The sequence below is a fragment of the Aotus nancymaae genome, unplaced genomic scaffold, assembly GCF_030222135.1.
Source record: "Aotus nancymaae isolate 86718 unplaced genomic scaffold, 86718_ANA_hifiasm-v0.15.2.pri h1tg000062l, whole genome shotgun sequence".
Classification (NCBI taxonomy): domain Eukaryota; kingdom Metazoa; phylum Chordata; class Mammalia; order Primates; family Aotidae; genus Aotus; species Aotus nancymaae.
Window position 1 is genome coordinate 32,016,705 of NW_026988476.1, and position 15,585 is coordinate 32,032,289.

General features: G+C 43.4%; 1 protein-coding gene across 5 annotated transcripts in view; it reads left to right on the forward strand.

Moving 5' to 3' along the window:
• The window catches only part of LOC105710001 (neutral alpha-glucosidase C), a 161,668-nt gene that overhangs the window by 122,884 nt on the left and 23,199 nt on the right, over positions 1-15,585 (forward strand). For 2 of the 5 annotated variants that reach the window (XR_010338604.1, XR_010338608.1), the window contains one exon: positions 10,712-10,772. Coding sequence is in view for 2 of the 5 variants with exons in the window: in XM_064365940.1 (XP_064222010.1) it covers positions 10,712-10,781; positions 12,304-12,422; positions 13,950-14,083; positions 15,137-15,305 (492 nt within the window). In the remaining 3 variants the exon portion in view is untranslated. Of the gene's footprint in view, positions 1-10,711; positions 10,782-12,303; positions 12,423-13,949; positions 14,084-15,136; positions 15,306-15,585 lie in introns of those variants that run through there. The other 3 variants (XM_064365940.1, XR_010338607.1, XM_064365936.1) reach the window with 3 other exon arrangements.

Sequence of the window (15,585 nt, forward strand, 5' to 3'; positions counted from 1 at the left end):
TGTTTGGAATAGTTTCAGAAAGAATGGTACCAGCTCCTCTTTGTATATCTGGTAGAATTCAGCTGTGAACCTGTCTGGACCTGGGCTTTTTTTAGGTGGTAGGCTATTAATTGCTGCCTCAACTTCAGCCCTTGTTATTGGTCTATTCAGGGATTCAACTTCTTCGTGGTTAGGCTTGGGTGGATACAAGAGTCCAGGAATTTATCCATTTCTTCTAGGTTTACTAGCTTATGCGCATAGAGTTGTTTGTAATAATGTCTGATGATGGTTTGTATTTCTTTGGAATCTGCGATGGTATCCACTTTATCATTTTTTATTGCAGCTATTTGATTATTCTCTCTATTCTTTTTTATTAATCTGGCTAGCAGTCTGTCTATTTTGTTGATATTTTCAAAAAAACAGCTTCTGGATTTATTGATTTTTTTTTTAAGGGTTTTTTGTGTCTCTATCTCCTTTAGTTGTGCTCTGATCTTAGTTATTTCTTGTCTTCTGCTAGGTTTTGAGTTTTTTTGATCTTGCTCCTCTAGCTCTTTCAATTTTGATGATAGGGTGTCGATTTTAGATCTTCCTTTACTTCTCATGTGAGCACTTATTGCTATATATTTTCCTCTAGACACTGCTTTAAATGTGTCCCAGAGATTCTTGTATGTTGTGTCTTCGTTCTCATTGGTTTTGAAGAACATCTTTATTTCTGCCTTCATTTCATTGTTTATCCAGTCAACATTCAAGAGCCAGTTGTTCAGTTTCCATGAAGCTGTGTGGTTCTGTGTTGGTTTCTGAATTCTGAGTTCTAACTTGATTGCACTGTGGTCTGAGAGACTGTTTGTTATGATTGCCATTCTTTTGCATTTGCTGAGGAGTGATTTACTTCCAATTATGTGGTCAATTTTAGAGTAGATGTGATGTGGTGCTGAGAAGAATGTATATTCTGTGGATTTGGGGTGGAGAGTTCTGTAAATGTCTATTAGGTTTGCTTGTTCCAGGTCTGAGTTCAAGTCCTGGATATCCTTGTTAATTTTCTGTCTCGTCGATCTGTCTAATATTGACAGTGGAGTGTTAAAGTCTCCCACTATTATTGTGTGGGAGTCTAAGTCTCTTTGTAAGTCATTAAGAACTTGTTTTATGTATCTGGGTTCTCCTGTATTGGGTGTGTATATATTTAGGATCCTTAGCTCTTCTTTTTGCATTGATCCTTTTACCATTATGTAATATCCTTCTTTGTCTCTTTTGAGCTTTGTTGGTTTAAAGTCTATTTTATCAGAGACCAAGATTGCAACTCCTGCTTTTTTTGCTCTCCATTTGCTTGGTAAATCTTCCTCCATCCCTTTATTTTGAACCTTTGTGTATCCTTGCATGTGAGATGGGCTTCCTGGATACAGCACACCGATGGGTTTTGAGTTTTTATCCAATTTGCCAGTCTGTGTCTTTTGATTGGGGTGTTTAGCCCATTTACATTTAGGGTTAATATTGTTATGTGTGAATTTGATCCTGCCATTTTGATGCTAGCTGGCTGTTTTGCCCGTTAGTGGATGCAATTTCTTCATTGTGTCGATGCTCTTTAACATTTTGTATGTTTCTGGAGTGGCCGGTACTGGTTGTTTTTTTTCTATGTTTAGTGCTTCTTTCAGGAGCTCTTGTGAAGCAAGCCTGGTGGTGAAGAAATCTCTGAGTAATTGCTTGTTGGTAAAGGATTTTATTTCTCCATCACTTATGAAGCTTAGTTTGGATGGATATGAAATCCTGGGTTGAAAGCTCTTTTCTCTAAGGATGTTGAATATTTGCCCCCACTCTCTTCTGGCTTGTAGGGTTTCTGCTGAGAGATCTGCTGTGAGTCTGATGGGCTTCCGTTTGTGAGTAACCTGACCTTTCTCTCTGGCTGCCCTTAGTATTTTCTCCTTCATTTCAACCCTGATGAATCTGATAATTAATGTGCCTTGGGGTTGCTCTTCTTGAGGAATATCTTTATGGTGTTCTCTGTATTTCCTGGACTTGAATATTGGCCTGCCTTGCTAGGTTGGGGAAGTTTTCCTGGATAATATCCTGAAGAGTATTTTCCAGCTTGGATTCATTCTCTCCATCACATTCAGGTACACCTATCAAATGTAGATTAGATCTTTTCACATAGTCTCATATTTTTTGTAGACTTTGTTCATTTCTTTTTACCCTTTTTCCTTTAATCTTGCCTTCTCATTTTATTTCATTGAGTTGATCTTCAATCTCTGATATCCTTTCTTCTGCTTGGTCTATTCAGCTATTGAAACTTATGTATGCTTCACGAAGTTCTTGTGTTGTGTTTTTCAACTCCATCAATTCATTTATATTCCTCTCTAAGCTGTTTATTCTCATTAGCATTTCATTAAACCTTTTTTCAATGTTCTCAGTTTCTTTGCATTGGGTTAGAACATGTTCTTTTAGCTCAGATAAGTTTCTTATTACCCACCTTCTGAAGCCTGTTTCTGTCAATTCATCAGACTCATTCTCCATCCAGCCTTGTTCACTTGCTGGTGAGGAGTTGTGATCCCATGGAGGAGGAGTGGCATTCTGGTTTTGGGTGTTTTCATCCCTTTTGTGCTGGTTTCTTCCCATCTTTGTGGATTTATTTACCTGTGGTCTTTGTAGTTGTTGACTTTCAGATGGGGTCTCTGAGTGGACGCCCAGTTTGTTGATGATGAAGTTATTTCTTTCTGTTTCTTACTTTTCCTTCTAATAGGTCCCTCTGTTGTAGGACTGATGGAGGTTCACTCCAGGCCCTGCTTGCCTGGGGATCACCTGAAGCTGCTGCAGAACAGTAAGGGTTGCAGCCAGTTTCTCCTGCTATCTTTGTCCCTCTGTGCTCTTGCTGGGAGCTGCAATCCAGAGCTGCTCCTAATCGGCCATCTTGCCCATCTCAGGTGCAAACTCTTTTTTTAAATTTATTTTACTTTAGGTGCATACTATATCTGGCATTTCTCCCCATGTTATTCCTCCCCACCCTTCCCTCACTCCCTACCCCCCACTGTCTCTCCCCTACCCTCCCAACTGCCCCGAGTGTGTGATGTTCTTCTCCGAGTCCATGTGTTCTCGTTGTTCAACACCCACCTATGAGTGAGAACATATGGTGTTTGGCATTCTGTTCTTGTGTCAGTTTGCTGAGAATGGTGGTTTCCTGATTCATCCAGGTGCCTACAAAGGACATAGACTCGTCATTTTTTATGGCTGCGTAGTATTCCATGGTGTATATGTACCACATTTTCTTTGTCCAGTCTGTCATTGATGGGCATTTGGGTTGGTTCCGGGTTTTTGCTATTGTACATAGGGCTGCAAGGAACATATGTGTGCATGTGTCTTTATAGTAGAATGATTTATAGTTCTTTGGGTATATACTCAGTAATGGGATTGCTGGGTCAAATGGAATTTCTATATCTAGATCCTTGAGAAATCACCACACTGTCTTCCACAATGGTTGAACTAATTTACATTCCCACCAACTGTGTAAGAGTGTTCTTATTTCTCCACATCCTCTCCAGCATCTGTTGTCTCCAGATTTTTTAATGATCACCATTCTAACTGGCATGAGACGATATCTCAGTGTGGTTTTGATTTGCATTTCTCTAATGACCAGTGATGATGAGCATTTTTTTCATGTTTGTTGGCCTCATGTATGTCTTCCTTTGACAAGTGTCTGTTCAAATCCTTTGCCCATTTTTGAATGGGGTTGTTTGGTTTTTTTCCTTGTGTATCTGTTTTAGTTCCTTGTAGGTTCTGGATATTAGACCTTTGTCAGATGGGTAGATTGCAAAAATTTTTCCCATTCTGTTGGTTGCCAATTCACTCTAATCATGGTTTCTTTTGCTTTACAGAAGCTCTGGAGTTTAATTAGATCCAATTTATCTATCTTGACTTTTATTGCCATTGCTTTTTGTGTTTTAGTCATGAAGTCCTTGCCTATGCCTACATCCTGGATGGTTTTCCCTACATTTTCTTCTAGTGTTTTTATGGTGTTAGGTTTTATGTTTAAATCTTTGATCCATCTGGAGTTAATTTTAGTGTAAGGTGACAGGTAGGTGTCCAGTTTCTGCTTTCTGCACATGGCTAGCCAGTTTTCCCAACACCATTTATTAAACATGGAGTCTTTTCCCCATTGCCTGTTTTTGCCAGGTTTGTCAAAGATCAGATAGTTGTAAATGTGTAGAGTTTCTTCTGGGGTCTCTGTTCTGTTCCATTGGTCTATGTCTCTGTTTTGGTACCAGTACCATGCTGTTTGCTGTTTTGATTACTGTAGCCTTGTAGTATAGTTTGAAGTCTGGCAGTATGATGCCTCCAGCTTTGTTCTTTTTGCTTAGGATTTTCTTGGCTATGCAGCGTCTTTTGTGATTCCATAAGAAGTTTAAAATGTTTTTTTCCAGTTCTGTGAAGAAGGTCATTGGTAGTTCGATGGGGATAGCGTTGAATCTATAGATTACTTTGGGCAGTAGGGCCATTTTCATGATATTGATTCTTCCTAACCATGAGCATGGAATGTTTCTCCATCTGTTTGTGTCCTCTCATATCCTTGAGCAGTGGTTTTTAGTTCTCCTTGAAGAGGTCCTTTACATCCTTCATTAGTTGTATTCCTAGGTATTTTATTATCATTGTAGTAATTGCAAATGGGAGTTCGCTCTTGATTTGGCTCTCTGTTAGTCTGTTATGGGTGTATAGGAATGCTTGTGATTTCTGCACATCGATTTTGTATCCTGAGACTTTGCTGAAGTTGCTTATCAGTTTGAGAAGATTTTGGGCTGAGACAACAGGATCTTCTAGATATACAATCATGTCATTTGCAAATGGAGACAGTTTGACTTTCTCCTTTCCTAATTGAATATCCTTTATTTCTTTTTCTTGCCTGATAGCTCTGCCTAGAACTTCCAATACTATGTTGAATAGGAGTGGTGGGAGAGGGCATCCTTGTCTAGTGCCTGATTTCAAAGGGAATTCTTCCATCTTTTGCCCATTCAGTATGATATTGGCTGTAGATTTGTCATATGTCATATATAGCTTTTATCATTTTGTGATATGTTCCATCAATACCTAGTTTATTGAGAGTTTTTAGCATGAAGGGCTGTTGAATTTTGTCAAAGGCCTTCTCTGCATCTATTGAGATAATCATGTGGTTTTTGTCTTTGGTTCCATTTATGTGATGGATTACATTTATGGATTCGCATATGTTGAACCAGCCTTGCATCCCTGGGATGAAGCCTACTTGGTCCTGATGGATAAGCTTCTTGATGTGCTGTTGCAATCTGTTTGCCAGTATTTTATTGAAGATTTTTGAGTCGATGTTCATCATGGATATTGGCCTGAAGTTTTCTTTTTCAGTTGAGTCTGTGCCTGGTTTTGGTATCAGGATGATATTGGTTTCATAAAGTGAGTTAGGGAGGATTCCATCCTTTTGTATTGTTTGATACAGTTTCAGAAGGAATGGAACCAGCTCCTCTTTGTACGTCTGGTAGAATTCGGCTGTGAACCCGTCTGGACCTGGACTTGTTTTGGTTGGTAGGCTATTGATTGCTGCCTCTACTTCAGCCCTTGTTATTGGTCTATTCAGAGTTTCAACTTCCTCTTGGTTTAGTCTTGGTAAAGTACAAGTGTCTAGGAATTTATCCATTTCTTCTTGGTTTGCTGGTTTATGTGAGTAGAGCTTTTTGTAGTAATCTCTGATGGTAGTTTGTATTTCTGTGGGATCAGTGGTGATATCCCCTTTATCATTTTTTATTGCATCTGTTTGAATCTTTTCCCTTTTATTTTTTATTAATCTGGCTAGCAGTCTGTCTATTTTGTTGATCTTTTCAAAAAAATGGCTCCTGGATTTATTGATTTTTTTGAAGGGTTTTTTTGTGTCTGTATCTTCAGTTTGGCTCTGATCTTAGTTATTTCTTGTCTTCTGCTAGGTTTTGAGGTTTTTTTCATCTTGCTCCTCTAGCTCTTTCCATTTTGATGATAGGGTGTCAATTTTAGATTGTTATTCTTTTCTCTAGTGGGCATTTATTGCTATATATTTTCCTCTAGACACTGCTTTAAAGGTGTCCCAGAGGTTCTGGTAAGTTGTATCTTCATTCTGATTGGTTTTGAAGAACATCTTTATTTCTGCCTTCATTTCATTGTTTATCCAGTCGACACTCAGAAGCAAGTTGTTCAGTTTCCAAGTGGTTGTGTGGTTTTGAGTGTGTTTCTTGATCCTGAGTTCTAGTCTGATTGTGTTGTGGTCTGATAGACTGTTTGTTATGATTTCTGTTCTTTTGCATTTGCTGAGGAATGATTTGCTTCCAATGATGTGGTCAATTTTAGAGTAAGTGCAATGTGGTGCTGATAAAAATGTATATTCTGTGGATTTGGGGTGGAGTCCTGGATATCCTTGTTAATTTTCTGTCTCATTGATCTGTCTAATATTGACAGTGGAGTGTTGAAGTCTCCCACTGTTATTGTGTGGGAGTCTAAATCTCATTTTAGGTCATTAAGAACTTGCTTTATGTATCTGGGTGATTAAGAACTTGCTTTATGTATCTGTGTTGGTGGCATATATATTTAGGATAGTTAGCTCTTCCTGTTGGATTGATCCTTTTACCATTATGTAATGTCCTTCTTTGTCTCTTGATCTTTGTTGGTTTGAAGTCCATTTTATCAGAAACTAGGATTGCAACCCCTGTTTTTTTGTTCTCCATTTGCTTGGTAAATCTTCTTCCATCCCTTTATTTTGAGTGTATGTGTGTCTTTGTATGTGAGATGGGTTTCCTGAATACAGCACACTGATGGGTTCTGACTTTTTATCCAGTTTGCCAGTCTGTGTCTTTTGATTGGGATGCTTAGGCCATTTACATTCAATGTAATATTGTTATATGTGAATTTGATCCTGCCATTTTGTTACTGGCTGGTTTTCTTTCCCATTAGTTGATTCATTTTCTTCATTGCATTTGTGGTCTTTGCCAACTGGTTTGCTTTTGCAGTGTCTGGTACTTGTTCCTTTCCATGCTTAGTGTTTCTTTCAGGAGCTCTTGTAGGGCAGATCTGGTAGTGACAAAATCTCTTGATAATTGCTTGTCCATAAAAGATTTTATTTCTCCTTCACTTATGAAGCTTAGTTTGGCTAGATATGAGATTCCAGGTTGAAAGTTCTTTTATTTAAGGATGTTGAATATTGGCCCCTACTCTCTTCTGGCTTGTAGGGTTTCTGCCAAGAGATCTGCTGTGAGTCTGATTGGCTTCCCTTTGTGAGTGACCTGACCTTTCTCTTTGGCCACCCTTAGCATTTTTTCCTTCATTTCAACCCTGGTGAATCTGATAATTATGTGCCTTTGGGTTGCTCTTCTTGAGGAATATTTTTGTGGAGTTCTCTGTATTTCTTGAATTTGAAATTTGGATTGCCTTGCTAGGCTTGGGAAGTTCCCCTGGATAATATCCTGGAGTGTGTTTTCTGGCTTGGATTCATTCTCCCCATCATATTTAGGTACACCAATCAAGCATAGATTAGGTCTTTTTCCATAATCCCATATTTCTTGGAGGCTTTATTCATTTTTTTCAATCTTTTTTCTCTTGTCTTGCCTTCTCTTTTTATTTCATTGAGTTGATCTTCAATCTCTGATATCCTTTCTTCTGCTTGATCTATTCAGCTATTAAAACTTGTGTTTGCTTCACATAGTTCTAATGCTGTGTTTTTCAACTCCATCAAGTTGTTTATGTTCTTCTCTAAGCTGGTTATTCTAGTTAGCATTTTGTCTAACGTTTTTTAAAGGTTTTTGGTTTCTTTGCATTGAGTTCGAACGTGTTCCTTTAGCTCTGAAATGTTTGTTATTATCCACCTTCTGAAGCCTGTTTCTGTCAATTTGTCGCACTCCTCAGTCAAGTGGTGATCCTGTGTTGTTCAGGAGTTGTGATCCCTTTAAGAGAAGACGTGTTCTGGTCTTTCATGGTTTCATCTTTTTTGCGCTGTTTTTTTCCCATCTTTGTGAATTTACCTGGCTGTGGTGTCAGGGAGTTGCTTGATCAGGTCGCTAGTCTGCCTGTGGAGGCGCTACTGGGTTTCTAGGGACTCCTTCAGGTTACTAGGGAAGCTTCCTTTGTCTTTTTTGTTTATAATGGGAGATTAGGCCCACCTCTTCCGCTGACCTGTAGGCGCTGCTGGGTTGTCGGGAATGCCGTCCCATTGCTAAGTAGGCTTCCTGTGTTTTTTCTTAAAACATGTAGCCCAGTCCCACCCCTCTAGTGGTGGGTTGTGCCCTTCCTCCACTGGGCTAGATCATTCAGGGTTCAGCTCAGAATGTGGCACTGGCTGCGCAACCCACTAGAGTCAGAGCTTCAGCCCTCTGGAGTTTGTCGGGGAGGGTAGGGACCCACCCAGCCACACCAGGCCGTCTCCCCCTTTCAGCTTTCTCTGTCTCGTGTCATGGGGTAGGGGCCCGCCCAGCTGCTCCTGCTTACAGCTCCCTCTCTCTCTGGGCGGAGGGAGGGTACAATAGCTCAGTCTGCAGGCTCTTACTCAACTCTGCGCTTGTAATTCCCGGCACTTGACTAGCAAAGATCCCCTGTTCTGTGTATTGCTGAGGCTTTGGGGGAAGCGTTGTATCTGGACCAGAGTGCCAGAGGGGAGCCTCTGACTCGTCAGATGCACTTTCTGGGTGAAGCAGCACCCCTCCCCACCTCAGTCTGCCCTGAGTGGGCTTTGCTCAACATGGGACCAGACCTGTTGAAATGCACCGGTACCTCGGTTGGAGCTAGAAGATCTCTGGATTTCTGTGTCCCTCTTGCTGGTTGTTGTGTGCTGGAGTTGTGTCTAATTGGCTATCTTGGATCTCTCTCATCTCAGGTGCAAACTCTTAAGCAAGAAAGAGACTGTGCAGAAAGGAGATGGTGCCCCGCCCACCCTGCCTCCTACTACTCCCCCTCCAGCTTCCCCTCCCAGCCAGTCAACACCCTGGCCACATGGCCCTGTGGTGACCATGCCTGTGTGCTCAGTCCAGGAGACTCTTCCTCTGGGGATCCACAGGCCCCCAAGGAGGGCACTGATGAGAAAAGTTGTGAAGACAGTCCATTACTCTGGAAGGTCCAATTCTGGAGGGTAGAAGTCAGTGATCTTGGCCCACTTTCTGGTTGTGGAGGCTGGCTCCTTGCTGAGTCCTCACAAGGTAGAAAGAGCCAGAAGCCTTTTTAAAATTATTTTTTCTTTAATTTTGGCTCTTAATTATTTAAAACTTTATATGATTCCTAAATCAAAACTATTTTTAAACAGTTATATTCAGAGTTGCAATTCCATCCGTATTTCTGCCACCTCATTCCTTCTCTCCCCATATAGGTAAACCTTTTTAAAAACGATTGTTATGGTTTATCCTTCCATTGCACTCAGAGTTGCAGATGGGACACATGCTGTGGGGTGTAGTATAAGCAAGAGTTTCCATCTACTAGGGCGATACACCCTGAGTGCAGGAGCTTCAGCTCATTTAGGTATATTGGGTTGTTGTGATGGGGGTGGGGGAAGGTGGGGAGAGAGAGCCCGCTTTAACTGTGTCACAAGAATGCCAAGACTCCAGGGAGCTGAGAAGAATGGAGTTAAAACCAAAACAATGGCCTGGCATGGTGGCTCACGCCTGTAATCCCAGCACTTTGGGAGGCCAAGGCGGGCGGATCAGGGATTGGAGACCAGCCTGGCCAACATGGTGAAACCCCAACTCTCTCTGCTAAAAATACAAAAATCAGCCAGGCATGGTAGTGCACATCTGTATTCCCAGCTACTCCAGAGGCTGAGGCAGGAGAATTGCTTGAATCCAGAAGGCGGAGTTTGCAGTGAGCCGAGATGGCACCACTGCATTCCAGCCTGGGCAACAAAAACAAAACAAAACACTGAATCTATAATTATTTTATTGATTTTAATTAATTAATTATTATTATTTTGATTCTCCTGTCTCAGCCTTCCAAGTAGCTGAGATTACAGGTGTCTGCCACCATGCCTGGCTAATTTTTTTATTTTTAGTAGAGACAGGGTTTCACCATGTTGGCCAGGCTGGTCTCAAACTCCTGACCTCAAATGATCCACCTGCCTTGACCTCCCAAAGTGCTAGGATTACAGGTGTGAGCCACCATGCCCTACTGATACTTCCCTAAATCTCAAGTTGCATCCTTACTCGGATAGTATGACAGTGTGGGACGCAGCATGGGACAATGTAAAAAGAAGGCATGCTTCTGGCTTCTGCCACTTACTAGCTATGTCTTTACACGAGTTTCTTAACCTCTCTGGGCCTCAGTTTCCTTATCTGAAAAATAAGAATGATAGTATTCCCTTCACAAGGCCAAAGGGAATACTATCAGGCACACTACATAATGAAACTGAATAAATAATAGCTACTGGGGCCGGGCGCAGTGGCTCATGCCTGTAATCCCAGCACTTTGGGAGGCCGAGGCAGGCGGATCATTTGAGGTCAGGAGTTTGAGACCAGCCTGGCCAACATGGTGAAACCGTGTCTCTACTAAAAATACAAAAATTAGCCAGGTGTGGTGGCATAGCACCTGTAGTCCCAGCTACTCAGGAGGCTGAAGCAGGAGAATGGCTTGGACCTGGGAGGCAGAGGTTGTAGTGAGCTGAGATCACGCCACTGCACTGCAGCCTGGTGACAGAGCGAGACTCTGTCTCAAAAAATAATAATAATGAAAACCAAAATAATAATAGCTACCATTATTGTTACCTGGTCATTTCCTTGTTGTTTCACAGGAAATTTGTGAGAATCCCCGATTTATCATTGGTGGAGCCAACAGAACTGACATCTGTCAAGGAGATCTAGGTAGGTAGGAAAGTGCCTCAGGTCAGATCCTGCCAGATGATCAAGGGATGATTACAAGGTGTGATCCCTTCCCAGGAGGTAAAGGGACAGTCTATTCTTGCTCCTAGTAACTTTTTGAAAGATTTTTATAACAGTTGCTTTATGGTCGTTTATCTACGTGCTGGCGATTTCATTGTTTCCTCCTACATTCCTCTTTAGCACTCAGCCATGTGTCATGGGGGTATCTGCATCCTGTGCCTCCTCTCCAGCATCTCAGGGACACTTACATACCCCACTCAGCATGACAAGAGTCCTGTTTTTTACTGTACCCATCTTTCTTAGAAGACAGCTCTCTGATTGTGCACCAGGCATGCCCCTTGGGCATGTAGACTCTAGAGACACACACAAAAGGCATCGTCAAGGAAAGCACTTGTAACTGGAACCCTTGTTTAAATTGTCCCAGCATAGCTCCGTATTAAAGGAGTCTTTCAACAAAGATGGTATCTGCCATGTGGATGAGCACACAATTTTCTCTCTGATTGGTTAGCTTGGCTGCTCCATGTGGACTTCCTCTCTTAACCTCTGTTCAGAAAGTATTGTCTTTGGTGTGGACTATAAGCAAGCTCTGTGAAGTAAAATTGGAGAGAGCATCAACAAAAACAATTTAAATTTGAGGAAAAGGGGCACCCAAGACCAAATGAAGGGAATTTGTCTTATTTTGTTCCAGAAGGGGAGGCTGAGAAGAAATCAAAGGGTTCCTGCACCTGGGGGAAGGCTTCCTGCAGAGCCCTGGAGTTAATAATCTGAGACCTTCAGACCAATATACTCTCTCCAAGGAAAGACTGGCTGCTTCCAAGGAGGGGAGGGGAGGGTGACTGCAGGTAGCGCTCAGTCTCTCCTGCACACTCTCAGTTGCATTTCACTTAACCCATCCTCCTTAGAAGGCAGCTCTATGACCAGGTACACCCACTATTACACACACACACACACACAGAGAGAGAGAGAGAATGAATGTCCCCATCTAATTCCATTGCCAGCAATGTCTTACTGCCCCCTATAGACTGGTTCCAGGGCAGCTGCCCACCTGGTCTTCCAATCCAAATCATCCTGGTGTATGGTTCTCTGATGTTCAGTCTTCGCTGAGGTCAGAAGGGGAATTAGACTCACATTGCAAAGGCACGGGGCAGGGTGGCTTTCCTAAAGGTGTTAGGAAGAACACCCTAGTTATGATCACCTACTGCTCTGTCTCCATTGAGGCCTAAAAAGAAAATGAGTTTATACTGCAGATGGAGGAACTGCCTGCAGCCCTGAGCAAAATGTCTAGTCACAGGGGAGTAAGTTACCTGTTGATCATATTGTCAAGGAATTCCTGTCCAAATCTCCTTCCCTGGGTTGACACCTCTGTGAGGTCAGATCTGGAAGTAGGACAGTAGGCACCAAGGGAGTCCCCGTTCAGGAAAGTGGAGGAGCTGGCTGGGACTGGGCTTTATCTTCCCAGGAGGAGGAGGACTGTTCATGATCTATGCCCTGTGTCTGCCTGCAGGTGACTGCTGGTTTCTTGCAGCCATTGCCTGCCTGACCCTGAACCAGCGCCTTCTTTTCCGAGTCATACCCCATGATCAAAGTTTCATCGAAAACTACGCAGGGATCTTCCACTTTCAGGTGAGGTAATAAGAGTGTAAAGAGGGTCAGCTGCAGGCCACCCACTGCTGGTTTTGTGGCCTTGACTTCCCAGAAGCTTGAGGAAACTTTCCACCCATCTACCCGCAGCGGCAACAGTGGGCATGGACCCCCTTAAGGCTTCAAGCCTGGGAGGAAGCAGTTGCTTATTTATCTCTGGCCCCTAATCCCTCCCCTCAACCTTCTGCTATGTCCCAGAAAGGCAGGAAGACATCCTGTTTACTGGCCTGTGGGTCTATTTTTGTCTCTGCAGCTGTGTGGCTGCTGTTACTGCCTGCAGCCCTTCTCAAGTAGGGCCCTAAGATATTAGCACTGGGACGCCACAGGACCCTTCAGGTTGTACAGGAACCTCTGGTCCACAGCTCCTGTGTACTTCTTCCTCTCTAAGACATAGCAGTACCAAGGCTATCACTCCTCTCTTCCAACCCCTGGAAGAAGAGTCTGCTTAACCTGGGGATCAGCCTTCGTGTTTGCCCCAGAACTGAGTCTCATGGTTCTAGAATCCATCCAGCCACTGGAAATGTTCTGGGTTCCAGTCATCTTGGCATAGAGCTGGTGCTAGAGCAGAACCAAAGTGAATTCTACCTGTGAGGGTCTCGAAGTTTCGGGATGCTGAGGAGTCAGCCTGTCTCCAGCTTTGAAGGCTTCCTCGTGTCCCAGGATGACTCAGATCATCAGTTCTTCCTCCTCTGGTCTTGCACCTCAGCACAGAAGGCCTCAGAAAAGGTCTATCTCCAAGCTAAGACCCCACCTCCTGCTGTCTTGGGAACATGGCATGGCAGCCAGGTTCTGCATTTTATTTCTTCCCTGTGTCATCAAACTATTAGATTCCCTCTGATAGTTAAAGGGTCTCAGCTCTAAAAGGGTCTTAAATACAAATATCAGCTATCTGTTCTCTTTTCAATGAGGGAGAAAGTGCCATTGAAAAGGAGACCAAACTGCATTTGGGCCTTTTCAATTCAAACTGATTCATTCAAAAAAGAGCAACATCCAAATTTGAAATGATTGGACAATGTTCTTGCTACAGCTAGAGTAGATTCTGAGTCACTTTCTTCCTCCGTTTCAATCCTTGTTCTTCAGTTTGGTATCAAGAAATACCTAGATCAGTACAGTGCCTTCACTGCATAGTTCCCAGTCCTGGCCACATTGAATCATATGGGATACCTGAGAGTACTGACACCCAGGCCCTGCCCCAGACCTGCTGAGCAGGAGAATGAAAATCTTACATCCTAAGACACTCAAGGAGCACCTACTCTACCTGGTACTGGCCTGGACTCCGTGGAAGAGGTGAGATGTATGTAACTCACTTCGTGCCCTCAAAAATCACACAATCCAGTTAGAGACAGATTCACACACTCCAAACCCAGAATAGGATGAACAGGCACCCAGATGCAAGTACAGGAAATGATGCTGCTTTGGTACCCAAGAACCCCCTGAGGACTGTGGAGGAAGGACAATTTCCTAACAGTAATCTGAGGATGTGACTCTGTGTGTGATGCTTCTGTGCAGTTCTGGCGCTATGGAGAGTGGGTGGATGTCGTTATTGATGACTGCCTGCCAACATACAACAATCAACTGGTTTTCACCAAGTCCAACCACCGCAATGAGTTCTGGAGCGCTCTGCTGGAGAAGGCTTATGCTAAGTAAGCAACGCTTTAGAATGTGAGGCGGGGCTGGAGGTGAGAAAGTGGGTTGCAGAATCCAGCCAAGGCCTCACTCACAGGAAGATGCCTCTGTACATGCATATGTGTGGGCATGGGTGTTCAACTGTGACCCAAAGTTGCAGATCAGTTCCAGGCAACAACAGCTCTAACTAAAAACATTAAATTTCAGAGTAGAAATTAAGATTTGCATAGAAGACTTTGAGCTATAGCTTCCCATGGCAAGTTCTTTCATTGAGCCTCCGTGGTGGTATTGCAAGTCTGGGATCAGAGCATTGTATCTCTGGAGCTCAGATCCCAGAGTCTTGCTTGGCTCAACCTCACATGCTTATAGCAGATTTATAAAGCCACGTTGTCTGTCAAGTTAATAGCTCCACCCTAGATGCTGATAATGGATTTTTTCTTTCTTTTTTTGAAAGAAGGTCTCACTCTGTCACCCAGGCTAGAGTGCAGTGGTGCAATCACGGCTCACTGCAGCATTGACCTCCTGGGCTCAAGGTGATCCTCCTGCCTCAGCCTGCCAAGTAGCTGGGACTACATGCGGGCATCACCATGCCCAGCTAATTTTTGTATATTTTGTGGAGACAGGGTTTTGCTATGTTGCTAAGGCTGGTCTCAAACTCTTGGGCTCATGTGATCCACCAGCCTCGGCCTCCCAAAGTGTTGGGATTGCAGCTGTGAGTCACCACACCGGCAGCTGCTAATGGCTTTAATGAAGCCCTTCCTCAAGGTTCAGGATGTAGTGGAAAGAGAGCTCTCAGGAAGTAGGAATAGCTGGGTTTCAATCCCAGTGCTTCTGGCTCTCTGTGGCATTGGGTAGGTCACTTAGCCTCCTGAGCTCAGTTTCTTCATTATGAAGAAAGGGAATCATTGTTTCCATCCCCTTAGCTCACAGGGTTCATGTGGAATTGATGAAAGAACATCACAACACCCAAGAGGTAAAGTTCTGGTGGCAGTGGTACTTAGGTTTTGTTTCCTAGAACTCTGTGACCCACCCCGCCCCCTGCCACATTTGGTCTCCATCCTCTCTCTAAGGCTCCATGGTTCCTATGAAGCGCTGAAAGGTGGGAACACCACAGAGGCCATGGAGGACTTCACAGGAGGGGTGACGGAGTTTTTTGAGATCAGGGATGCTCCTAGCGACATGTACAAGATCATGAAGAAAGCCATTGAGAGAGGATCCCTCATGGGCTGCTCCATTGATGTAAGTCTGGGGTGTCAGGAACAGGGCAGGGAGCTCCAAGTGTCAGGAAGCCTTTTACCCAATGAAGGGCAGCATAGAGCTTTTGTGTGGGACAGAGCGAATGTTTTGTTTGAGGAAGCAGAAACTGGCTCTCAACTTTGAAGACTGGGAATTTCTCAAGGGAGAATAGTTCTTGGGGATTTTCAATAAAGACACTGGTCAAGGACATTCCAAGCCCTGGAATGTCAGTGGAAATTGGTCCAGAGGTCTGTGTCAGTGGAGGCCTCCCTTGCTGGTGCTC